The 26,551-nt window shown below is 45.3% G+C and overlaps 1 protein-coding gene across 2 annotated transcripts; it reads left to right on the forward strand.

The window, feature by feature from the left end:
* The first annotated feature begins 202 nt into the window (after positions 1 to 202).
* LOC104560823 (hepatocyte nuclear factor 4-beta) lies at positions 203 to 25,758 on the forward strand. Of its 2 annotated transcripts, XM_062007422.1 has the most exons (11): positions 203 to 317; positions 3,412 to 3,414; positions 6,662 to 6,833; positions 8,746 to 8,840; positions 17,102 to 17,208; positions 18,506 to 18,661; positions 19,117 to 19,204; positions 19,706 to 19,858; positions 22,053 to 22,289; positions 22,844 to 22,957; positions 23,897 to 25,758. In XM_062007422.1, the coding sequence occupies exons 1-11, from the start codon at positions 203 to 205 to the stop codon at positions 24,031 to 24,033; spliced, it is 1,377 nt and encodes a 458-aa protein (XP_061863406.1). In that variant the 3' UTR covers positions 24,034 to 25,758. The 2 variants fall into 2 exon arrangements, with proteins under 2 accessions (XP_061863406.1, XP_010204596.1); XM_010206294.2 differs by lacking the exon at positions 3,412 to 3,414 and having other exon boundaries at positions 6,629 to 6,833.
* The last annotated feature ends 793 nt before the right edge of the window (positions 25,759 to 26,551 follow it).

Here is a 26,551-nt window from a genome sequence, read left to right on the forward strand (position 1 = left end):
CCCCGGGAAGGGAGGAGACTGCGTGTGTGAGAGAGGGAATGGCTTCATCCCTCTGTCCTGGCACGGGGAGGGGACTGTGGGCAGAGCTGGGTAATGATTTGTCATCGCCAGGGCTGGGGTGTCTCTCTCTGCGGAGGAAGCCTTGGCCATGATTGACAGCAAGGCTGTTTTTTGCCGCTTCCCTTGCTGTTGACAAGTAATAATGAAGCTTTGTCAGTCCATCATGGACATGGATATGCCAGATTATGTCGACTCCTTGGACTCCTCTTATACCATGCTGGAATTCGACAACCTTCGGGTGCTCCCCAATAACACTGGTGAGCTTTCTGTTTGCTTCCTCTTCAATAACCTCCACTACTTTTGTTACAAAGCTGAACTCTCTAGGAGAGGCGGGTAGAAAGTGGGACAAAAGGTGGAAGGGGTAATACTTAAGCAGCTGACCCGTTAACTTCTGTTGCATCTGCAGATATGTTTGGGCTGTAATGAGACCCTTTCAGTTGTTGGTGCTCTTTCGGATTACTCTTTTCCTTGCTGGGCTTAGCATCAATGTCCTGAAGAGCCCACAACGTATCACAGGTGTTGGTAGAGCTCCTCATGGCATGCCATAGATTTATCCCTCAGTGTGACTTATGAAAGGAGTTATTACCAATATTTCTTCCTTAGAATGTGTGTTTCATTCCCATATATGACACAGGTTCATATTTAATCCTTGGGGAAAAAACGCTGTCTCAAAAAACACTTGTCAATTACTCAGACAATGCACCATGTGTCAAATTTAACTTGTTCCCAGCTACTTAGATTAAGAATTAATACCCCAATTTTTATTTGGCTGCTAGAAGAAAGAAAAAGATGGACTAAAAGCCTTTACAGCACACAAAGAAGGTGGCTGCTCAGCACGTTTATATGCAAAGACTTCCGCTTTGCTCACAGAGGTGAAGCGTACGGCACGATGTTTAGGTTTGAGTGGTCAAAAGTACTCAGGCATAAGACAAGCACTACTCTGTGAAATTAACTGCTCACTCTGGGAAAAATCCAGGACAGTTTAGTCATACAGCATGAGACCAATCGTGTAGCTGAATGAGATTCAAGAGCCATTGGAGAGTTTGGGCAGCGTGTAATGTAATTCGTTAAGAAGCTTAGTGAAATTGGGATGGGGTTTTCAGAGCCTTGTGTTTGCTCATTAGCTGTCCCATCAAAAGAAAACAGAGTTTCAGCAGGGCTATCATCTACAATATGGATTTATTTGGCTTATTGTGAGACATGATGGGATGTCAGGCTGCGAGTAACACGAAAAGGCCCAAAGAAACTTGGATTTAAAGTTGACTTCAGAAAATCCCTGCCTGTCCCCAAATGAATGATTTCCAACATATTCTTTTTACCAGCTCCAGATAGACTAGATCTTAGTTCTTATTCTTGCAGAAAGGTTTCCATCCGCCTTCCTACTCCAAAAATGTTATTTAACACAGATGTTTCTCCTTGTCATTTGCTGATGAACACTAAGATACTTTTTACTGTTTAGAGTGGTGCAAATTTCCTCAAAATCCTGTATCATTTTGAATATTGACGACCAAAAGCTCTCTGGGGCTCTCTGTTGTTTCATGCAGTGTAACTGACAGGTTGGGGTATTTTTTTTCCTGAAGTTTATCTAGATCAGTATTGTGTTATTTGTCTAGCTGTTAATGAGTAACAGGTTCTCTCAGGAACTAGCTGTTTTGAAATTAGCTTGTTTGTCTTGGGTAAGTGTCCTCTTCTACAATTTGTAACAATAACTTTGAAAAAGACCTGAAATGTCCATGCATGGGAGTGTATTGCTACCCAGCTCAGTTCAGCTCCCATAGGTAACTCAACAGTTGACACAGGTACTCTGTAGTTTCAGAAGTATCTTTTAAATTGTCAGAATCAAGAAAGAATCTCCTTTCAGGTATTAAAAAAACATCTACATTATCTTAAGCCAAATCTTTGCCATTACACAAGATTTATCTGTATTATTCTCCCTTCTAAACCTAATAGTTTCATCTTCTATAAACATGAACAGCAAGGGGGGCAATATTTATCTTAATGGCCCCAGGACTGTTTCTCACATTCAGAACAACTTTTAACTAAGGCCATGCTTTGAAACCAACAGTTTTCTTCTTTGGAAAATGATTTGATTAAGGTTTTGGGTTAATGACATGGAGCAACTCTGGTGCTAAGCTTCCTGCTCCAGGAAACTGCTCTGAGTTTTGCCTAGACATGGATTTTGGATTTTCAACCTTCAAGCAGCCCATAACTTGCCAAATATTTTAAGACTAATTCAAAATAAAGAATAGAATCCGTTATGGAAGTGGAGGGGGAGTATTTTTAAGCAGAAAGAATGGCAAAAGGAAATGAACCAACAAACCAAAAGAGCTAATCCTGCCTTTCCTTTATAAAATACATGTTGCAACTGCAGAAATGTTCCCATTCTGTACAAATTTGCTTCCTTTACCTTGGCTGGCATTGCAGGCCATATTCTCACTTGGTTTTTATGGGCTGTTAATACTCGTTTCCTCACGCTCTTGTCAGAGTTGTCATTTTGCTTAAAATATGAAGCATCATTGAAATATTGCACTAATTCTTTAGTCGAGTCTCGGTGAGCACTTTCTCCCACGGTGGTGCTCATTTTCGTGTCTCAGCACTCAAACACCACTCTGATCCTCAGTACAAGGTTGACAAAACACCTTTTCCAGCTCTGCTGCAGCCTGACCCAATTCAGACCATGAAAAAGCCATTAAAGATATTTTGACTATGCCCTGACCATCCCTCAAGCATATAAGGAACTCTGGCCTTTCTGGCTGGCCTCTTTGTAATTGTTACTGTAGGATTTGGGAATGTTAAATCAAAGCCATGGTTTATATCTCAAAAACTCCTCCTCTATTTGCTAAAAGTTGATGTAGAAAGCAGCTGACCTGCACATGGTCAGGGCTTTAGTGCTAGCCACTCTCCAGCCCTACATTTGTATGCATAGGTTTCGCAATGCTGGCTTTGGCCACCGAGTTTGACTCTCTGTGTGTGCCTCAAACACACACTTAGGATCTCTTTACATCCTAGCCCAGCACATGTAACTTTGGGATTTGTTAGCATGCAGCAAGACTGGCTTGGATTTCTGGGTAGATAAAAGTTAAAGCCATCCTGGAAAGCATTGCAAGGCAATTCTTTTCCATCCAATGTGCATCTAGAAGAGCTGCAGCCAGCAATATAACTGAAAGGAAAAGCAGTAAAAGAGATCTGCAGTGGTTAGGTATCATGCAGAGCTCCATCTCTGAATGAAAGCCAGATACCATTCCCTGACAGCATCCTCACTCAAACCATCCTCATGGTCATTTCTCATCCCTGTAAAACTTGGCATCTTCATTTCAGGCCTTGTGGGTAATGACTAACATACAGAGGCAGCAGGTAACAAAAATTTGTATGCATTTCAGTTGCAGGCTTGGTTGGCCCCATGCTGAGGAAGTCACTGGGATACTCTCATCAGTATTAGGTGGGCTGTAATTCCCAATCTGCAAGCTCCTTATGTGTAACTCACAAAAGATGGTTGAAACTTGAGATTTTTCTGCCAGTGAATGTCAGGGAAACTCCTAGTGAGGAGTCTGGTCACAGCCATGACTCTTCAGCTCAGCACAGGACCTACAGATGGTCAAGATGAGTTATGGTCTCTTCTTGGAGAACACCATCAGTTTTATCTCTCCAGTAGAATATTCAGAGTACCCGTGGCACAGCTCAGTAACTGATCAGTTACACCACGGTGCTGAGTGTCTATAACCAATACATATCTCTAAACATCTCTGTCCAGTGTGGTGAGGACACTTTCAGTTGTGAGGCAGCTGGACTCTGACCAGATCCATCCTACTAGCCCTCGAGCCCATCTCAGTGCAGCGTTGAGCTCCAGGTAGCAACCCCTGCAGAGAGGCACAGCATGTTCAGTGAAGCTCTGAGCAGATTGTATCACCTTGTGTCTGAAGTGAACAGTCTCTAGTTTTTCAGCTGACTTCACAGGCAGGGATCAGCCCAGGGAAACCCCAGACATTCCCCAAATGTTGGGTAGGTTTGAAAGCCACATTGAAACAGCCTTCTGATGCACGCTACATCCATTCTGCCTTTGCTCTTTGAGCAAATTCTCATTTGGGACTAATCATTAGTTGGCAACAGGATTTTGTAATTTAAAGTTCTGATTGTAATTTACATGTGTGCACTGGCTTGGGACTTCCCTTTATTTATTTTAGTTTCTATTCATCTTGCACCAAGATGAAAAGGACACGTGGCTGCCTGAGAGGAACTAAGCATTGAGCTGTGTATCTGCCCTAGCATCGAGACACCCAACTCAGCTGTGGCCCATGGGCTTGTCTGTGCTGGCAAGGGCAAAATTTGCTTTGCTAATTCTCACATGCTCAGTGCTGATGGTCCTTTCTCCAGTAATAATTGGTTTAAGGCCAGATTATTAATTTGTTCCTTATATCAGCACGCAGCTCTTCACATGTCCTACTCACATAAAGGGAAACAAAGTCTTCTCTGGTGAATAAATACTTTCCAGCATCAGGAACATTTGCAATCTGGACCCAGTTGAAGGATGAACGGTCCATTGGAGATTGGAACCGTGTGACCTTGGCTTGAGTCCTCTGAAGTCAGTAGAGAAAATAAGAGTGGAGTGAAGAGAAATTTGGCCGCCTTATCTTTATTTTTGTTGTGCAACTTTTTAAATGGAATCCATTTGTTTATGGTCATGAGTTCCTTCAAAACAATAGATGGAGCAACAGATGTATGAATGTTTAGCAGTATAATTACCCTTGAAGGAATATGGTAGCACAGTTCATTTAATACTGAGTTATAGAGAGAAAGAAAATGAAGAATCAATGTAAAAACCCATTTAAATCAATGTAAACTACCATTAAGCCCCTTTGACACAGACGGTGTTCCCAAAGGACCCAAGTGCCCCTTATTGACAAATGTCAGAGCTGGGAGCAACATGCATGGATTTTGGGAACAGGTAAACCTCAGTTCATGTCATTATGACCCCAGAATGGTTTTGATGCTGTCATTCTTTCTGTCATGTTACACCCACCTTGCTACAACCTACTTGCTTATTCATCCCTACATTAGAAGGTGAAATATAGATCAAAAGGGGATTTGGAAGGGGTGAAAGGAAGTCTGACCTTTGCAGCTGTGAAATCTTAGCTAAAAATGTCTTAGGCTTAGCCTTAGGTAAAAAACTTTCCAGGTTTTGAAAAAACTAAAGCTTTACTGGCTTTTATTTTCCACTTTTGATTACAATGTTCATTGCAGAGCAAATATTTTCACTGTGATTCTTTTTCTGTGTATCCAGGTACAAAAATAGCCTTCTTGCTCTCTCTCTGTGTATATACATGTTGTGTGTGGATTACCCAAAGCTATTTTTATGCATTATGCTTTAGAAAACTTTCTCTAGACTGTCCAGATCAGATGCCAGCTCCTCTCCTTTGGGTAGTGTTCTCTGTGATGTGTCATCGCTCAATAAAACAGCAGCTGAGCTTTTCTCATCACTGCCTGTCTCTTCCAAGAGCTAGGACGTATCTTGTGCCAGAGCCTTTGCTGAGGTCACTGTAGCACGAGATTGACACCCCTGGAGTGAAGAACGTGCTCCCAGAGAAGAGATAAATTCATAAAGCTGTCCTGCAGTGAGTACCCAGGTCAGGACAGGCTGCACAAACATTCCTTCTCTCAGCAAGATGTAAACACTGTCATCTGCTTCTTCTCAAGTGTCTTTTTTTTTCTCCCCTCCCCAAGCTGTGCCTCAAATGAGGAGGATTAAGAGGGCAGCAAGTCTGGTGGTTAAGGCTGAGGGAGAAGTTTAAAGGGGAGTTTTCCCACAGTGTATACACAGGCCAGGCAGGGGCAGAGCTATTCCTGCCCCAAATGAGAGGGTGCTAACAGAGGACATGACAGAGAGCATTCATATGACCTAATTTTAGGTCCCTAATTTAGAAGTGATCTTCCTGCACCTCTCTATTGCTTTCCAGTGGAAAGCAATGAGCCTCTTCAGAGGGCAATTCAGAGCAGGACCAGATTTGAGAGAACTAAAGCAACTCCTGGGAGAGCTGCTGTCTCTGTCTTCCGGCTGCAGAGGAGCTCTCAAGAGCAGCCTTTTATCTCCAAAACCTCTGTCATGTGCATGAAGTAGTTCATCCTTCCTGCTTTTGCTGTCTTTTCTCCACTTTCTCCTTAATCAAATTAATGATATTTTTTCAACTGTCTTCTGTGGGCACCAGCTTGGAACCATGTTCTCCAGCTGTCTAACTGGGGAGGTGGCTCCCCATCCCTCAGAAGCATGCATCTGACATCCAGGCAAAGTTTCTCTGCAGTTGTCAAGAAAAGAACTGATAATTGTTTAATTCTCATGAGCATGTTGGGTTACACAGGTTGAAATCTCTCTGTTCACTGAAGGAAAGGGAAATAGCAGTATCAGAAGCAAAGCAACTGAGTTAGTCTTGGTTGAGGTCGACAAGATCATGGTCATCAATCTGGAGGCTTTACTCACTGCAGATACTGTGTGTACACACGTGTGTGGGGCTGGGACAGGGCATGCTTTGCTTCAGAAAAGCAGTTTGCTGCCAGCTGGCTCTGCTTTCCATCACAGAGGGGTCTAATGGTCCCAGCTCTCTGCCCACAGAGGCCATCGCTGTTGAATCAGCAAACACCAACCTGCTCAGCAACGGCATCAGCTCCCTCTGCTCCATCTGTGGGGACAGGGCCACCGGCAAACACTACGGGGCATCCAGCTGTGACGGCTGCAAAGGCTTCTTCAGGAGGAGTGTCCGTAAGAACCACGTCTATTCCTGCAGGTACCTGTCCCTTCTGCAACAAATACATTCCATTTATTGACGCTACAAATAATTTTGGGTGAAGATCAGGTGGGATAATGAAGCCCCTACCCCAAATGCTCAATTACTGTGCCCTGCAGGCTAACAGTAATACTGCAGTTTAGTTTGTGGCTGGAAGATAGGGAGCTAAGGAATAAGTGAGGTCCTATCTCATCTTGGACCCTTGACACCTTTTGTGACACTGAGCAATCCATTTCATGAGTTCACCATCACTGCTTTCCCCACAGTGTGAATCAAAGGGAACTTATTGATCTGAGGTTTGCCTGGGGTGTATAATACGTCAGCAAATACAACTTTTGGGTGTGGAGTGACACTGCAACTTTACTGCAGCCCAGCAAGAGAAAGCCAAGGTGGCAAAGGACCAAAGGATCCAGAGATTTCACCTCAGACTCGGTGTTTCTTGATTTTCCTGGTAAAAGGCAATAAGAATCCAAGAAAGCTGCCAGCTCCAAAGCCTCCCCCTCCCCACAGTGTAATCTCCATTTTTGTTTGAAATCATTAAGCTGTGTACACTGACGTATCACTGAGGATGTTAGAGTCATTCTGAGAACCTAGCATGGACCAGTTGATGATTCACATCCACTTTGGCAGGCAGGTATGTCTTTGAGAGAAGTTTTTTTACCAGGAGGAGGCTATAAATTCTACAGCAGCTATCTTGGTTGATCTTAGAAAACTGGTGCTAATTTTAGCACAGGAGGAAGATGAAAAAACAAAACCTGAATATGCTCAAGCCCTTCATCTCTATTAAAACCTGGAAGTTTTCTTTCTGTTACATAGCTTTTCCTTCTTTAAGGGTGTTCCAAATTCTTGTGATGTGACTCACTCTGTTTGTTCAAAATGCTCCTGAGGTCCTTATCGCTCCAAGACACACCAGCCATGAAAGATCCCCAAGGTGACAGCAGTGTCAACCTGCTCAGTGCCCATCCCAGGAACTGGGGGATCTCTGAGGGAGGATGCAACAACTGCTACTGATGTCTTTGAAATTTCAGCTATGGGACTCCTGGGAGCAGAATTGTTGCCCCTACCCAGGAATCCTTGAATCTCTGTGATATTTGGCAGCCTGGGGAAGATCCACAGCATCCAATCCAAGCGAATGGCAAATGCTTGCTTGTCTGCAGATCCTTATTTGGTGAGCCACGCTGTATTCAGCCCAGCTCAGAGCTCTGTTGTTTATCAGAGACAAGAATTCCTTGGAAAGCCTTTGGGTCTTTATACCTTTGGCTTTTTACCAATCTGGGGAAGTGCCTCAGCTTTTATAACCTGATGATGGTCCCAAAGCAACCCACACCGTCTCCTTTTTGTGTGGCAGATTCACACCCACCATGGCAAAGGCCGCCAAGTCTACATAGGCCACTCCTTGGAACAGTACATAGGTTCCTCAATCACCTATTGACATGAACAGGAATTAGGAGGCCACATGCCTCAAAACTAGACTGAAGACACAAAAGAATTTGTGGTCCATAGTGTAATCACGCTACACAAAGCTGGGCAGTGTTAACAAATGGGATCAAATGAGTCCCAATGCCAAACACCCTATAACTGACTGAAAGTGGGAGATGGAGTTCCTGCACTGCCAGGCACTGTCATAACTTGAGTCACACTCATGCTTTCACAGCCAAAACCATCACAGTCCTCGTGAGGTGGGTGGTCTGGAATCGCTGTGCTCCCAGATGGCAGGAATGGTGGTGGGGAAGATGAGGAACCTGGCCAAGCCAACGTTGATTCTATCTATTTCTTGCGAACCTTTGGCTTTTCTCTGGGTTCAGGCAATGCACAGCTCAATGAGGTGTTGGGCTATATTTGGGGCTGCTCAGGGGGAATGGAGTGCAGACCCCTGACTGATCGCTCTGTTTTATTTGCCATGTCCTCCCAGGTTCAGCCGACAGTGTGTGATAGACAAAGACAAGAGGAACCAGTGCAGGTACTGCAGGCTGAAGAAGTGCTTCAGAGCTGGCATGAAGAAAGAAGGTAGGTGCAAAGAGACATTTTAAAACTGCCTGCTACTGGTTCTATCCCTACCCTCAGTGCAGAGCATGGTGGAGAGTGATTGCAGCCCTGGCCAGGGGAGATGATGCTCATGTGTCACTGTCAGAGGTTTCTTGTTGTTGAAGCTGAAAGTCCCATTTCATGTTTCATCTGATGAGGATTTAAATCAGAGCACTTGCAGTATTCACTCATCCTGGGAGGCTTGTCTCTTTGGGATATTTTTGTACTGGGAAGCGGGTGTGCTTCCTCAAGCTTTTAGTCTCTAATCATTTCACAACAGGAATTCCCTTGCTGGTGTGACCCATAATCCTTCCTTTGCTGGTGTGACTCCTAATCCCAGCTGTGCCAATCCCAGTGAGGGATTGACCTGCCCTCCCCAGTCCCATAAACACCAACAGCTGACTGCTGCACAGCAGCATTTGGTGGTTAGAATCATAGAATGGTAGGGGTTGGAAGGAACCATTAGAGATCATCTAGTCCAATCTCCCCTGCCTTCGTTGACTTGGTTGATGTTCATGTAACTTGGTGCAACCCTTAGGGCAAGGTATAACCTAAACATGAACATGGTGCCTTATGGTGTGAGAGAGGCTCCTCTATGGCACAGGGCACACAGAGGCAAGTGACTCCTGTGTCCCCTGCACTGAGACCTGAGTTATTCAAACCCTTTGGTAGTGCAGTCCTCATAGTGCAGTCTAGAGCTGCTATTAGCGCTAGGGCTGAAGGGCTGATCCAACACTGACTGAAGCCTTTTGGGGCACTTCACATTGGCTGTATTAAGAGAGAGATGGAGCACTGTAGATCAATGGGTACCAGTGACCACCAGCAAGTGCCTTTTCAACACACTAAAGACAACAGTGAGTGTTACAGTGTCTAATGCTAAGCAAGAGAAAAACCCAGCTTGTGTTAATCTACGCCTTACCTCCCTACAGCCAGCTTCCTTGGGAAAGTCTGGGACCTCTCACAGCACTTCTGATCTCTGCTCATTTGGTGTTTACATAATGAGAGAGCAGGGATGATACTATTTCACTCACTTTAAGCTCTCTGAGCAGAGACTCTCTTTGTACACTGAGTGCTCAGCTGGTGCCCAGCTCACAACAGATGGTACACCTGCAGATGTGCAGGTAGCTGGGTGATGGTTTCAACACTCTTCACCCATCCTTTGTGCTGTTTCCCAGCCCACTGGAAGATAAATTGAAGAGAGTTAGAAAGCAACTCCAGAGTTTCTTTCCACATCACCGAGTTAAACAGCCCCTACCCAAGAGGTGAAGTCATGGTCCCATTGAAATCAAGGGGAAATTTGCCACTGATTTCTGGTAATTCGTAAGATTTCACTGCTGGTGAAAAAGTCTTTCCAGCCCTCTGACCGTATGTTTCCCTGTAGTAAAGGGATGTCTTCAAATTTGGCATAAGCCACGGATGTGGCAAAAATGCCTTCTGGTTTAATTTAGAAGGAATGGAGTAAATAGAGCAGATGGAAAAAAATAGCCTTCACATCAACAAAAGCCAAACCAAAGCTGATCTGGGGATGAAACCAATTGTTGAAGCCCCTCAGCTTGGAAAGGCTGAAATCTTGTTATGGACTCCATTCTCTGAGCTGAAGCACAATCTTTATGGGCTTTATGGTAAAAGTTATAAAACCTTGGCTCATGTCTCCATTATTGATTGCAGCTCGATAGAAGATGACTCATTTCAAGTTCCACATAGTCACATTCCTTGAAGCTTTGTTTTATGAGTGCAGTCAGGTTGTGTTCTCACAGACTGCTCATGTGTTCGGGAAGGAAGGTTTTAAAGCACCTTGAGTAACTGCTTTGCAGAAATTAGCTTAGCTGACCAGAGCTATATCCAAAGCATGTGTGCAGAACTGGGAAAGAAGTTTTCTTGCACAATTGTGTCCACACAAAAGAACACAGTTATTTGCTTTAGGGTGGTTCTAGATTAATATTAAACAGTATTGCGAAGCGTTAGGGGAAAAGGAGAAGTCATGTCTTGGGGTAGAGCTGTATGACAATGACACCAATGTTTGTGCACAGTTTTTTGATGGCATGCACTAATTCATGTTGGGAGGCCACAGCTGTGACCTCCACACTCAGTGTGTCCCGTTGTCCCAGCACTGGCACGCAAGAGTTTGGCACCTTCTTTCTCTGGCACACGGCTTTTCAGCCAACCCCTATAACAACAATCAGACTTTCCAGGGTGTGGTAATAGTGTTGTTTATTCACAGTAGAGGGGAAGAAGCTGGAAACCATCCTTTTCCCAGCCTGTCTGTGACAATACACCTGGGGTGGGGTTAGAAGGGCCGTGTCACCCTCACACACTCCCCACCGCTGGCACCTCAGTCACTCACTGCTCATCGAGTGTCTGTGCAGTATTGGAAAACTTGCTCTTGCCCTAAATGTGCTCATCTCAGAAAAACTAACTGATAAACCAGAATTTGGGATCCAGAGTGATTCTTTTTTCCCAGTCTTTCTGTGCTGTAAGATGTGACACGGCACATTTGGAACCTACTTCCCCTCTCTTCCTCCCCTGTTGGAAACAACTCTAGTGCTTATGAGATCCTGTATTGCCTGGCCTGGTAGAAAATTTGTGCCTAAAGAAGAAACCATATGATGGAAATGCAGGAGGTAGCTTTAAACTGGCTGTCTGTAGTGGCAGCAGTGTCAGGGCAGGGCTGAGAGTGTCAGCATGGGCTGGTCCTGGGAGCACAGTGAAGCTGGGCTATAGGTTCATTATGGGTTTTGGGCAACTGGGAAAAGAGTGTTTTGAAAAGCATCAGTATGGTCCTTTAGATTATTTGTACAGCCTGAACTAGATCCTGCATTCAGAAAGGACCAGGACTGTCCTACTCATAAGCCCTGTGCCTCCAGGCTTGTGCGTTAAGGTGGGATCCAGGCTCCATCAGTACCAGGGAGAGAAAGAATGGGCCAAAACTTGTGTCTTGTGGAAAATTCAGCCCCTAGATCTCCTAGAAACTAGCTCATTCAGAAACACTCTCATCCCAATTACATTTTTGGTATCAGTAATTTACTTTAATAACTGCAAGCAAACAATCATTCAAGCTGGGAGGAGGAGAGGAAAAGTCTTGCTTGAGCACAACCCCCTTCTCATCTCCAGAAAGGCCACCATGATAAGGATTTCAGACTTTTACTGGAGATTCACTCTGTTATTCTTGTTTTGTGGTTAAGGCTGGGGCTGTACCACAGGTTGGTCTGGGTGTTTTGGGGATTTTCTGGTTGTTCTCTCTGATTTTCTCTCTTTGCATAGCAGAGGGCTCAATTTCTGCTGTTTTGCACAGTGCTACCAGACAGGTTTATGACCACGACAGCATCAGGGGATGAGGACTGCACCAGATACTTAAACATCCAAAGAAAACAGCAGCATACTATTTGTAGCATCTTACTGAGCCCATGTTTAACCTTGATAAATTAGCAGGGTGTGATTTTTTTCTTAAGTGAGCTAGGTCATCCACTCACATGGAGTTGAGTGTCTGAAAACCTGGGAACCTTTTGAAATGCCAGCACTGCACTGTCAGGATTCAGCCTGATGGTGAAAAAAAGAGAGAGGTTAATATTTAACCTCTCATCTCCTTTAAAGTATTATATGAATGTACCTGAACTCCTTTACTTTTACACAGAACTAGAAAGAATTATTGTATCACATCCACAACAGAGTGTGAGGGTTTGAGGCTCTTGTATATTTACTTTTGTTAAATTGGGCAGGTTTATAGGACAGTTTTATTGGTGTTCACAGGACCTCTACCTTGTTTTGCACCTTTTCTTTGCTCATGTCTTCTGCCAGCTTTTAGAAGGCTGAGGCTGCAGTTTATTGCAGACAGATGGAAAAGTTGAAGGATCTTCTCCACTTGGTGACAGTCATAAATCAGAAGAGGATCCTGTGAAAGGATTAAATGTGCACATGCCATTGGGACTTGTTTGCAAATAAAATACACCACGTGTGCAGCATCAGAGGCAGCTTGAGGGAAAGAACAGTGATTTATGCATCTAAATTGATGAGGCAGAAGGGGTAAATCTATCAGTGGAGACAGAAACACTATGAGAGCTGGTGAATGCCAGCACTGTGCACTCACACCTCTCTCCTCCTTCTTTCTCTTGATGCCATGAAATCTTACGTTTCCAACTCCACCAGTGTGAAATGAGGATGGTTTTAGTGGAATAATGATGGAAATGGTAACTCCCACATAGGCAGGGCTTTAACCTTTGCAGCTACTGTGGAAAATTACTGGTTTTCTGCTGTCCCCTTCCACTCAATGCCTGTGCCTGTATTTACTGCACTCCCCAGAGGTTCCTCATCACGGGCTCTGGACCGATGTGGCAAGGCAGCAAGGACAAAATGTTTGGGAAACACGGGATTGTTGCAATCCCACAAACACACTGCTGTTTGCTCAAGAGTTGCCACACGTGCCCTGCAGCTTGCCCAGCCACCAGCATCCTTGATGCAGCCACAGCAGAAGGGCCCAGCCTTGTTCTGAGGAACAGAAACCCTCTGATGGCTCCTCTAGGTCAGATGGAGAATGTGTTTGTTTTCCCATCCGCTTCCCACAGTCGGGACATGCCGTAGCTGTGGACAATTCCCTCGAGGGAGATGCAAGCATCATCTCACCCTTTCCTTTTTCCCTGGGGGAAAGCCCTGGTCAAGGCCACGCTGTTCCTGGCCAGCAGCTTCGTGGGGACTCGCTCCCACTGACGTCCCCTGCTCCTGGGCAGCAGTGGCCCTTCCCGGGGTTTATGTGCCTTGGGAACTGGAGTGCTATGCAGAGGACAGGATTAGAGGAAAAAATAGGCCAGGCATATACTAGAAATAATAGTCCCTGGGATACAGTGGGATCCAGCAGTGGGATTTTAGTCTTTCCTGTGTGTTTGTTGAGTTTCATTTGACTCAACAGCACGTCTGAGCCCCAGCACTCTCGCTGCCAGCACACCCCTCGAGCACTCCCAGTGCCTCACCACAAGTGACCTATCCCTTCCCTTTTACAAGCACAATAAATATAGCAATATAATTACCACACAGTAATAGATTAATTTTGTGGCAGGTAAAACATTAACTCCCTTTTGTATCTAATTCCATCACAACTTGGGTACTTTCAGAGATAACACCCAAATCACCTTGAGAAAGTCAGTCTGTACCATCCACTTACACTTGAAGATTGAGCTTATCAGAGCATGAGGGAAGCACTCAAGTATGTGCCATAAAAGGACCGGGGAGAAAACCAGGCTGAGACTTCTTAAAGGAGTCTGTCATTGAGGACTGGGCTCAGGTCTGCCTGGGTCTGTAGGACTTACATAAAAAAAGATGTGGAACTTGGTTGGAAAGGTAAATTTGTACCTTTTCTTGTAAATGGGGGGAAAATTACATGGGGGAGCATCTGACAAATTGATACCTCAAATACTGTGATCAGTGTTAGGCCCCTCACTGCAAGAAAGACATTGGGGTGCTTGAGCATGTCCAGAGCCGGGCACTGAGCTGGGGAAGGGGCTGGAGCACAAGGGTGCTGGGGAGGGGCTGAGGGAATGGGGATGTTGAGCCTGGAGAAGAGGAGGCTGAGGGGAGACAGGAGCCCTCTCTGACACTCCCTGACAGTAGCCTGCAGGGAGCTGGGGGTCAGTTTCTGCCCCCTAAGTGACAGGACAAGAGGAAACAGTCTCAAATTGCACCAGGTGGGGTTTAGATTGTAGCTGAGGAAGAACTTCATGGAGAGCGTTGTTAAGACGCTAGCACAGGGAGATGGGGGAGTGCCCAGCCCTGGAGGGATCTGAGCCATGGAGCTGAGGTGCTCAGGGCCATGGGTTAGTGGTGGGCTGGGCAGGGTGAGGCCAGGGCTGGGACTCCAGGAGCTTCACAGTCTTCCAACTGAAATGATTCTGTGACTCTATATGACTCTGTATGAAACCAGGCATAGCAGGTTGGGTGGGGACTTTCCAAGGACATCAGTGATGACATGGATTCAGGTGGGCTTGTTTTTACTCAGTATTGGATGCTGCTGTTCAACTTTCTGGTGCACCAAAAAACCCATGAAGGATTAATCTGTTAATCTACTAGCCATAGATTATGGTTCCTATGACTACCTTTACCTTTAGGCTGGTGGGGATCCCGGTTGAACAGCCCCTCCCTTCACCCCCCATGCATTTGGAGTAATGTATGCTGCTGTCTAAGGTGGGTTAGCAGAGCTTCATAAGGGCTGTAGTTGTTTTTTTTCTCTAAATTGGTGTTTAATTGCCCCTATGCAGTATCCATAGGCTGCAAAGGCTCCAATAGTATGAATGTGTGTTGCATCTTTTACAACTCATTGTACCACTCCAACCCCTTGCAGCCATCCAGGCAAGGCTGGCTCTGAGATGCAAAAGGCCAGACCCTAGCAGATCTCCCCAGGCACACCCAGCTCAGCACCAACTGACAGCAAGGCTGAGCCCCAAATCCTGGAAAATAAATACTACGCTCCTGCTGATAACAGGAGATATTGACTTTTTGTCACTGGTGCTTGTTTTCTGCCCTTTCACTTTGTTGGCTTCTCATCAGAGGCTGATTAGGAAACCAGATCAGTGGTTGGACCCAAGCTGACAAAAACCCCACCTTCCCACCCTGTGTGCCAAATGGTGCCTGGGTCTCTTCCTCTGCATGATTTCAGACAGATGGAGCCCGTGCAAGTGATGCTTCACGTGATGCAAGGCCCAGCAGTGAGGCAAATTCTCCTAAGAGGGATGGCAAAATAATTTTGCTGACTCTATAAAAACAATGTTTCTGGAAAAATCTTCTGCAGTGGCCACTTTTGAGACAAAACCACACAGTTCCACACCGAAGGGGTTAAAGCACAGAGCGAATCGCTCTCTGGCAGCTTGGCTGAGCCATTCCCTCTAAACAAAATGAAAAGGAGCCTGGAATTGCTGTATGAAGGAGGAGGGATGTGTTACATTATCACCACATGCTAAATCTTCCTGCTTCCCTTAAAGGACCTGACAATTGCCTTTCCAAGCTGTACTAGTCCAGACACATGAGCTGTCAGGAAAATGCTGAGTCTGCATTCAGGCTCCTTCCTCCAGCCCCGTGTGGGCTTGTTTGTTGCTGGATGGAGACAGTAGGGCTTGGAGGAGAAGCTGATGCTGAAAACAAGCTTGGACTAAGTCTAAATGCTGCTTTTTTTTTCTCTGGTGCTGTTTGATTTGATGGCTGCAGTGGAGGCAAGTCGGTTCTTGGAGCCTGTGTTGCAAAAATGAGCTGCCAATGTGCAGTAAATCCCTGATGTTGAACATGCAGAGCTGATGGAGCATGGGGCTAGATGTAGCTTGTGCTTCAAGGAAAAAAAGCTGGTTTAAAGGGTGGAATGGACCTCAAAAAACAATGTTTTGTTGTGGGTTTTCTGTTCAAATTCACTATGGCAGGTATGGCATGGCCATACCTTTCTGCTTACAGAAAGCCCAGGGCTGATCTTCACTCTGTTATTAACAGTTCAGGACACCGTGAGTTGATTAGCAGCAGTGATTTTTAAAGGGTGCCAGCAGAGCTGGAGACAAAGCCTGGCCTGGCTTGTTCCCTCAGCTGTGTGCTGGTGTTGCTGTCAGGGTTACAGGCTCACTGAAACCACAGCACAAAAGGCAAGGCTGAGGGGATGGTTTTAAGGAGGTATTGGTGAATTTAAGCTTCCTTTCTCTGGAGCTTCTTTAATGAGATGAATCTTCCTGCTCCCTGTGAGTAGTGGAAATGTCTCCTGGAGACCAGCACCTGTCATGCCTTAGGGACAGGGAATATTTCAAGGTTGCTTTGAGGTGGTATCAGAGGGTGCTTTTGCCAGTGCTGTTATAAGACGAGATGCAGCCTCAAAAGCATCCCCGCTGTATCAGGAGCTCAGGAAAGAGGTCGTCCATGCAGGCATGGCACAAAGGCTATCAGAGCAGTGTGAGTGCATTGCCAAGTGAAAAGGGTTGACACCAAATCCCCAAACTCCATATGAGCATCAAACCCAGTGGGACCATTTCACATCCCTCAAGAGCTGCTTTGACTGCCAAATGGCCTTATCTTCCTCTGTTGCTCCTGTGCTTGGTGTTCTCTCTCTCTCTGATGGCCTTTTCCTCTTGCTAAGGCCTGTTTAATCTTATCCCAACATCCAAGACTGGAGAGTCTCACAGGCTCTAAAGCCCCATCCACTCTTGTTTGGGGCCCACAAGTAACCACAGCCATGGGTTGGTTGTGTGGGAAGTGTCATGCTGATGCCACGTTGCTCACTCTCATTTCAGCTGTGCAGAACGAACGTGACAGGATCAGCATTCGCAGGAGCAGCTACGAGGACAACGGCTCGCTCTCCATCAACGTGCTGACTCAGGCTGAGGCCATGGCACAGCAGGTATGAAATGTGGGGACAGGACAGCCCTCCAAATGAATGCATGACCTTCAGCTTTTCCATATGAGGTTATGAACTTGCTAAACCAGCCAGGGCTGGAGCTTTTCCTGCCCTTGAATGGCTCCTGCACAAAGCCACAGGGGAAAAAAACAACACATTAGAGGTATCCAAAAGCAGACAGCAAAAATCCTTGGTGTGTTATCAAGACAACATGTCCTGCAAGGAGCAGATGCAGTCATAGAATCATCATACAATCATTACAGTTGGAAAAGACCTTTAAGATCATCGAGTCCAACCACTAACCTCCCACTGCCAAGCCCATCACTAACCTAAACCATACCCCTCAGTACTTCATCTACATGTCTTTTGAATATCTCTAAGGATGGTGATTTCACCACCTCCCTGGGCAGCCTGTTCCAATGCTTAATAACCTTCTCAGTGAAAAAGTTCTTCCTAAAGTCTTTGCTGTGGGACATACAAAGCTGAGGGATGTTACAGACCCTGGATCCTCAGCCTATATTGTTGCTGCACTCCTACACATTCATTGCATGTCACGCAGAAGTTTATCTCTCCTTGCTGCACACTCTGTCCTGCCCAGAACACAATGTCCCCATCATGCTTTACAACTTTTCTTGTAACTTCTTTACTAGGTGCAACAGTTTTAGGGGAGAAAACTAAAGGTAATGAGACTGCTGTGGTTCAGCTAAAAGCAATTGCCTCCTTATTTCATGTTCCACAATGAATTTCACCCTGCACGTCCTTTAAATTCTTATGCAAATAGCCTTTCTCCACTGAAACATATGGTCCAGATGTTGCATATCCCATGCAGCGAAGTTTCCACTTCCCTTCCAAATATTATGATGCTTTAACCCTCTCATGCAGCTCTTTGGAGATACAAATGGACGTTTCATGTCTCAGAGAGTAACTTGGGGGAGAAAGACTGGATGTGTTTAATGCATTTGGCTGGCTTAAGTGATCGATGGGAAGCTGAGACCCAGTGCTGGTGGCTACTGCTGGGAATAGGGATATTAACCAGATTCTGTCCTGAGCCAGCCTGGAGTGTGGGGAAGGAGGTGGAGGAGGGAGGGGGGTGTCTGTTGGGACCGAGCACCACCTCGTGGAGGCTTCACCACGGGCTGTGCATTGGTCATTTGCAGGGCAAATAAGTGTGTAACCACAACAGCAAATGTCTTATCAATGACCTGAGGGGGTTAAAGTCTGCAAAGCCTCCCTGTGTTGTCAAAGAATCGTTGCAATCGAGGGTGGCAAAACAGCACAGATCTGACTGTTTCTCTTTCAGTACTCATCACTCAGTCCAGTGCACAGTGCAGACATTGCCATGAAAAAGGTTGCAACCATCAACGATGTGTGTGAATCCATGAAACAGCAGCTTCTGGTGCTGGTTGAATGGGCAAAATACATCCCAGCGTTTTGTGAGCTCCCACTTGATGACCAGGTAAAATGCAAATGTCTCTTCCCTGAAAACTCACTGCTGCTGCTGGGAAGTTCCAGCCATACCTTTCAGCAGGAGAATCTGACATTAACATATAGATCACTCTATGCAGAGCAGTAAATTAGCAGTAAGGAAAGAATAATAAAGGACAAGGAATCAATTAAAAAAGAGTAGCCAAAGCCCCCAAAATACAGAGGAGCTGGTCACTCCAGTCTGCACAAGGACCCAGTCAAAAAAGGCTGATTTTCCCTTTATTAGGAATAGTTGAACATAAAAGCCATTTCTTTCCCAAGAACTCCAGTTACTCCAAGAGCAAAGATAAACTAACAATTTCTAGCATTTTATCTGTAGATCTGACACATCTAAGCAAACATCAGAAATCTAAACAGCAACAGCTCATCATTGTGTTCTCTGCTTTTCTAATGCAATATTCTTTCTCCCTTCTGTGCCATCTCCAGGTTGCCTTGCTCAGAGCCCATGCAGGGGAACACCTGCTCCTCGGGGTAGCCAAGAGATCCATACCATACACCGATTTCCTTCTATTAGGTGAGGTTGTGAAACACCTTCCTGCTCTTATAATTCCCACACCCAAGTCATTGCCAAGTTGTCCTGCCTGCCTGAAATCCTCTCTGTGCTCCTGGGCACGGTCTGTACATCTGCCTTGGGACTAAGTGCTTGAGAGGTGTAAAAAGGAGCAAGCAAATTCACTTTTACAACTGCTCCCTTACTGCATTGAAATTGTGGGTGAGGAACTCCCCAATATTTAAACAGCAGGTTTTTGGATATCAGTGCTCAAAAACTCAGCAGAAAGGTCCATTCAAAAACATGGTGCAAATAGATATTTCCTTTTCATGTAGCTCCCTGCCACCAAACACAAGGGTGGGATTACTCTGGGTAAAAGGAGAACACTGACTTCTCAGTCGTGAGTCTGAGTATGAAGCTGCACTGGTACTATCTGGCAACGTGCCTTGGGGTGTCTCCTGTATGAGATCCTGTCTGCAAAGGTAGAGAAAAAAATCTGATGGTGTATTTCTCTTGTGTCCCCAGGGAATGACTTCATCATCCCAATGCACTGCCCAGAACTGGAAATCGCTCGTGTGGCCACCAGAATCTTGGATGAGCTGGTGAAGCCCTTGAGGGACATCCAGATTGATGACAATGAGTATGCTTGCCTTAAAGCCATCATCTTCTTTGATCCAGGTAAGCTTCCTTCCTGATTGCCAAGCATGGAGCTTGCAAAGGAGGCTCTCCAATAACCAGGAAAACCCCTTGGCAGCAGCTCTACGTTTCACCCTGCCTCTGCTGTAATGAGCAACACTGAACAGGACAGCAAGGACATGTTAGAAGTGACTTATTCCTGAACATTTTACACTTTATCAAGTACTAGCTCCAACTAGACTCATGCAGAAATGCAGACCCTAGAGGAGCTTTGCTGCTTTTGCAGCTTGGCTTCAGGAGACCCATCAGCCTGAAATGAAGCAGATACATATATGCTTGTATTGAATTATGCACAAGCAAAATGAATCAACTGAGCAGCAGTGTGGAGCATCCATTGGAGTTCAGAAAGCAGCATTAAAAACCACAGAGAGCTGTTCAGTGTACCAGAAATACCAAGGATGCCTGTTAATGGATCTTGCTGGCAGTCAGTACTGGCTGAGGGCAGGGCTGATTGGCACAGGGTGGGGAGCAGGGAAAAAACACAGAGGCAAACAAAAGCTTGTTTTGAACCTTTGCTGCATTCTCATTCCAAAAACATAGAGGTTTCTGTCTCAGCCCCACAAAGCCCCATTTCTACATGCCTACAGCACACACACTACCTCCTCTCAGTATAATACTTCAATATATCTTGCCCTGTAGCTTGCAGAAGAGGTGGGGGAACAATCTCAAGTTCAAAACAATGCCCTTCTGGTTTTGGCATCTATTAGCACAGAGAAATTAGAGTGTTTTCCATTAGCTATTTCTTTTTTTGCTGTGCTCACTGATTTGAAATCAAGATACAAGGATTTAACAAATGTCATGAACTTTGGCTCCCCAAGGAGCCTGCTGTAAACCTGAGTAAGGGTGGTATCATCAAACTCAGCTGCACAAATTACCTTCTTGGCTGATGAGTATCTCAGTGAAGCTTTAGATCATTGTGACAGTGAGACACTGTCATTTCATCTAAAAGGAAAAACCTGGAGCTCTGCAAAGTGAAATTCATTCCTGCTAACAAGCAAGCATGTTTTTAGAGTGATGTGCTGACACACAATCAGTTGCTAACCACTTTACCTAATCTCTTGGCATAATCATCCCTAAAATGTGGTGTTTATGGATTCTTTGTAGACACAGAAGGAAATGGACCAGTGAGATAGAAACATCAGTTTTAGCAGGAGAGGCAGGAGTGGAAAGCTGTAAATCCTGGTACTTACTGCAAGATATAGACACAAAACCTGAGTGGATTTAGTGTCAGTACTTGAGGCTCAAAGTTTTCAGGGAAAAATTCTGGGCCACTTCCTTGGAAGGACAAGTATGGTTCAACTTCTAAATCCTTCCTCTTCACTAATGGCAGTAGCCAGACACAGCCATCTGAGGCAAGCTCTCATTTTCTTAGTTTCCCCTCAAATTCCCCTTACTGTTTTCCTGTTCCATGTAATGTATGAAATAATGGCAACCCCATGCTAATCTCTCAGATAAACTTGGAGACTGACAGATCCTTTTCAGGGGATCTCTGCCACCTCATCCTTTTCCCTCTACAGACCCTGACAGACAAGGCAACACTTTGTGGTTACACAGGTGTCCCCTGCCCACAGGGCAAGGATGGCAAGCTCAGAAAGCACAGCAAAATAGCATTTGATTTTTACACAATAATGATATTATAAGAATTGGAGATGTATTTTATATGGAGCCTTAATCAGGATAAAAATGTAGGTTTTCTGGTTTAGCAGGCAATGAGGAACTTTAGTGGAAGAGGAGCAACTACTACACAATATTAGTACTGTAGCTACTCATTATTAATTGAATTAACAGTTTAAACCCAGCTTAATGGTTCCTTATTTCATAGAGAACGATGTCACTTACCCATATCAACGACAGGAGGTGATTCTCTTTCACTCAGCTCCAAAGGGTGACCTTGAGGGACATCCCTGCTCAAGGGAGAGACTTCCAGACACACTCCAAAGAATCTGGTTTCTAGCAGCAATGTTATCTTGGAGATGTCAGCTTCACAGATCACTGGCTCAGGAAATTTCTTATCTTCCCCAGTTATTCGTGGAGACAGTTAAGTCAGGCTGCTCTGTGATGGCCTTTGCCACTGAAAAACAGCGTGACCTTCAGCTTGTATCTTTTCACTTGGCAGAGTGCCTGGCTATAACAGGTCAGCAATTAACTTCCTTGGGGTTTTTTCTAACTCTTCCAGACTGCAAAGGCCTGAGTGAGCCCGGGAAGGTGAAGAACATGCGCTTCCAGGTCCAGGTCAACCTCGAGGACTACATCAACGATCGCCAGTACGACTCCCGAGGCCGCTTCAGCGACATCCTCCTCCTGCTGCCCCCGCTGCAGAGCATCACCTGGCAGATGATAGAGCAAGTCCAGTTCATCAAGCTCTTTGGTGTGGCCAGAATTGACAGCTTGCTGCAGGAGATGCTGCTGGGAGGTAGGAACCCTGCTGAGAAAAGCTGGTTTATTTCAAAGCTGTTGCAGGGTGTTTGGGTTTTCTGCCCTTCTCTGGCGGATGTATAGTATAAAGAACTTGGTCTGAGGAGGAGGGAAGTGAAGGCTCAGGTTGGATTGTAGCTTGAACATGGATCATTCTCACTTCAGTCCAATCCTCAAGCCATTTCTCTTCAGCCTATCTCTGAAAATCTGGCCCAGGAGCAGTTTGATAGAAGTGGGGCTACATTCTGTGGTGCTTCACATCAGTGAGGCTCTTGGCTTTCAGGCACCATACCACACTGGTGCAGTCTGCAAGAAGGCAACGCGTTTTCTGTTAGCAACATGGAAAAGTTGTAACTATATGGGAAACCTTGGCAAGAGCAGGAATTGGGGGATGCACACACAGATGAAGGCTGAGAGCAAAGAGGGATGCCAGAGCAGGAAGGAAGCAAAGATGAGCCAGAACATTAACCTTCACCCACAAAAGGTCTTCCCCATTCTCTGACTTCTCAGTAACTATGCAAAGAATGATGTCTTCTCCCACTTCCACTGCAGGAAGCACTATTGATCTGCAATACCAGTCAGGACCTCCCAACCTCAACATGGAACCACTGCCAGGACATGTCCTCCCGAGCACCATGAGCTCTGTGATTCACCCTGCTCCAGACCGTATGTGACTGGTTTTATGCTATTAGTATCAGCACAAGGAGGAGAGTGAATAGAGGAAGCAGTTAAGGGAAAGACCTTTAAGTTTGTTTATATGTTTAAGCCTCCCTTGCTGCCTCCTTTACCTGCTTCCAAAGAGAAGCTGAGATTTTCATGCTAGCATGAAATAGAAGGATTTTGAGATGCTACTAAACATCACAAGACTGGAAAAAAGAGAACTCAGGATTGGTGCCAGTGTGTTTCTATGAATGTGGGCAGCCCTGGGAAATACCACAAAGCAGCACACATGGTTATTAGTGGCAAGTCTTGTTTGCTTTCAAACACAACACAATGTGACCTGAAATCAAGGCTATCCTCAGCCTCTCTGGGCACTGCTGTAGGCAATGGCTCTTTGTTAAGGCATCAGTAGCAAACAGACCGTGCTATTAAAAACCAAAAGTAGGATGTGAGTTGCAATTTAACAGCCAACTGCCATGTAATCACAATGTCTTGCACACACATGCCAGTCACCATCATTTACCTCTGGTGGCATATTTTGCTGCTTCTCAGCCATATAAATGTCACCATCACATATTTTACCTTGTTTTTTCTTTGTTTTTTAAGCTACCTTTCAGCAAGGGAGATCAGAGAGGTGCTGTGCTCTGTCAGTGTAGCAGGCAGCATGTTGAGCTCTCCTCTTAACAAGGAGAGGAAGGACTGAAAAGCAGTTGGGGGCATTGCCCAAGTGCAAGCATTGGTACTCACCAGTCTACCCTCTGCCTCATCACAAACAGGAAGGAAGAACATGCTGGAAAATAGCTGCATTTGGAACGGATGCCCCTGCCCCATCCCCCTGAGCTCCTGCTCCTTGGTTCACCAGACAGTTTGCTGCTTTTATTTGGGCACTGCTCCATTAAATAGTGTCCAGGTCCATGTTAATTCTGTTTCTTTTCTCTCTCACAGCATCTCCTGAAACATCCCTTCCATCTCCTTCTACAAGCACAGGCAGTGAAGACTATAAACTAGGCTCTAGTGCAGGACCCAACGCCGTAGCACATCTCTTGCCTCAGACAGTGATACCAAAGCAGGAGATTTTATAGGGAGAGGTGGCAGGAGAAGCTGGGAGCAATGTGAAAACCGTGCTGAAAGTGAAAACAGGCCCTTTCTCTTTGCAGAGGCAAAGCACAGCAATCCCCTGCCTGTAGCTGGATCTATCAGCCACACTCTTTCCCGTCCGTGAGTCAAGCACCAGGTACCAGACTGCAGCAGGAGCCTCACCACGTGTCTTCCCACCACCATCACCCTCATTTCACAGCTGCTTGGGGCTAATGCCCTAAGCAGGAGGACTGAGACTGTAAGCTCTTCGAAGCAGGGCTTCTGATTGCACATGTTATCCCCCAGCTGGGTGTGATCACAACACTCTGGCTGCTGTCTTTGTACAACCAAAGGCCTTGACACAGCTCCTGGTAATCCTTAATAACTACAGCATGTATTCAATTGGCAGTAGGAAAAGGTCTATTCCCACCAAACATTTTATTACACTCCCATTTCTCCTGCTGCACGTTGAGCTTCAGGATGGATGTCCTCATAACTCTTGGCAGCTCAATGCCTTCTTATTTCACACAGATGTGTCTTGTTCCACATAGAGCAGTTAACATAAAGCTGGTCAGTTATTATTTGTGACCACAAGTGCCAACATTTAGCTCTTTTCCATAATTTCCAGTATATCTAGAGTCCAGTTACAAGGCAGCTGATGCATCCTCTCCTTTGTGTGCACATCTAACACAGCTCCAAGGTGGCAGTGAGGATCTCCACATCAGACCATGGCTGCTGGGTCTGGTAAAACCCACAACTGGCAGGAACAAGAAGTTGTTGATTCCTCAAATCTGTTTTTACCTTCTGAAAACATATCTGGAACAAGCAACAGTTGTTAAAAAAAAACAGGCCAAGGCCAAAACCCCCCTTTTGCCAGTAGAGAAAAGACTTTGCTGCAGTTTTATATAGCTTTGTCATGTTTGCAGCCTAAACTTCAGAGCTCTAAATATACAAAAAAAGGAAGAGGCAAGTCTCCTGTGAGGCATGGATTTTAGAACAGTGTATTTAAACCAGAAAGTGCTTTTGTACTTAATGTAAAACTTAATCAGAAGGTGCCCAACGATTCACTGTGGTACCTCTATGTAAAGGGATTCCAGTAGGTGACTGACTACAGAGCCTCCAGCGTCCCCAAAGCATGGTTGCCATGGTACAGTGTTGGTTCTGGATAAACTGAACCTCATCAGAGTGCTTGGACTTGCACCAAACTTCTGTCCATCTGCATACAAGTCCAGGGTCTTCCATCAGCCAGGGCCTGAGGGAAGAGCTCCTGATCCTGCCACAGCCCCTGTGCACCTGCACTGATGGCAGAAGGCAGGTGACGTGGCCCAGCTCTGGCTTTGGGAAGCTTCTGTGAGCTCCTTGGCTGGAGGACAGCCCGAACTGCAATTGTATCCACCAACAAAGAAGTTGAGAAGAGCATCGAGCCTGCCTCAAATGGGGAATACTTTGAGCTCAGGCTGCCTTTCTTTTGGTGGCGAGATATTTTAGAGTTGCCACTCTGCAGGACGAGAGAGAGACCTGAAAACCGTCGCAGCCTGGGTTGAATTTCACCTAGGATCACAATGGTTTCTTTTTCTACTGTCTCTGATGAATTTGATCTGACATTATATGCTGATAACTTTGATTTGAGAGAGCTATATCTGGAAACCAGGTTCCACTGCAAGCATTCCTGCTTGAGATGCAGCTGTACTTGCCCAACATTGCTTCCAGTTCCTCCATGGTGTAGAATACATGACTTCTCTGGAAATTAAATGTACATTTATAGTCAGTAAATGGTAAGAAAATAAATCTATGGGGGAAATAAATTCCATATTCTCATACTTCATATGGACAGTCTGCCTTTTTTCCTTAATTCCAAACCAAGTTTTCAAGTTTCTCTGGCGATTTCTCCATGTCAAACACCTTTGGGATTTTCATCTTAGGGATTTGTTCTTCATGAGAATCAGCTAATGGCTCAGCTTTCATTGGAGACTAAGAATTAATCTATTCTCTGACAGAAGAAAATAAAATTGGCCAGGAACAAGCTGATATTAGACTCAGCCTCAGGTTCAGCAAGTCTGGGGGAAGAATCATTTACTGTCTTACAAGGGGGCTGTATCAAGGCCCAGACAGATTCACAACAAAAATGTCTTTTTGGCTTCCCCATGTCAACCCTATTGAAATCAAAACAATATTCTTATGCAAACATACCTTGGGAGTGACTATTTTATTAGATTGCTGCTCTCTTGGCATCATGACTTTAACAAAAGAGGTTCAAAGGCATCACTTAGAAATATTTGAGTAGTGTGGCCAGATTCCAGCTGCTTTGTCAGAACATGAATCCTGCATCTCAGGTAAACACATCTTATCTATTTCTTTCAGTCATCCATTTCAATGCCAATCACAACAGTGGGCTCTATTAATGCTGAATCTGGGTCTTATTTTAACTTTACCCTGAACTACAATATTGAGAGACTGCAGAAATATTTTGGAGGTGTGAAGCTCCATTTATGCAATTAAGGAAGTTAAGGCTGTGAGTACTTT

The sequence above is a fragment of the Colius striatus genome, chromosome 14, assembly GCF_028858725.1.
Source record: "Colius striatus isolate bColStr4 chromosome 14, bColStr4.1.hap1, whole genome shotgun sequence".
Classification (NCBI taxonomy): domain Eukaryota; kingdom Metazoa; phylum Chordata; class Aves; order Coliiformes; family Coliidae; genus Colius; species Colius striatus.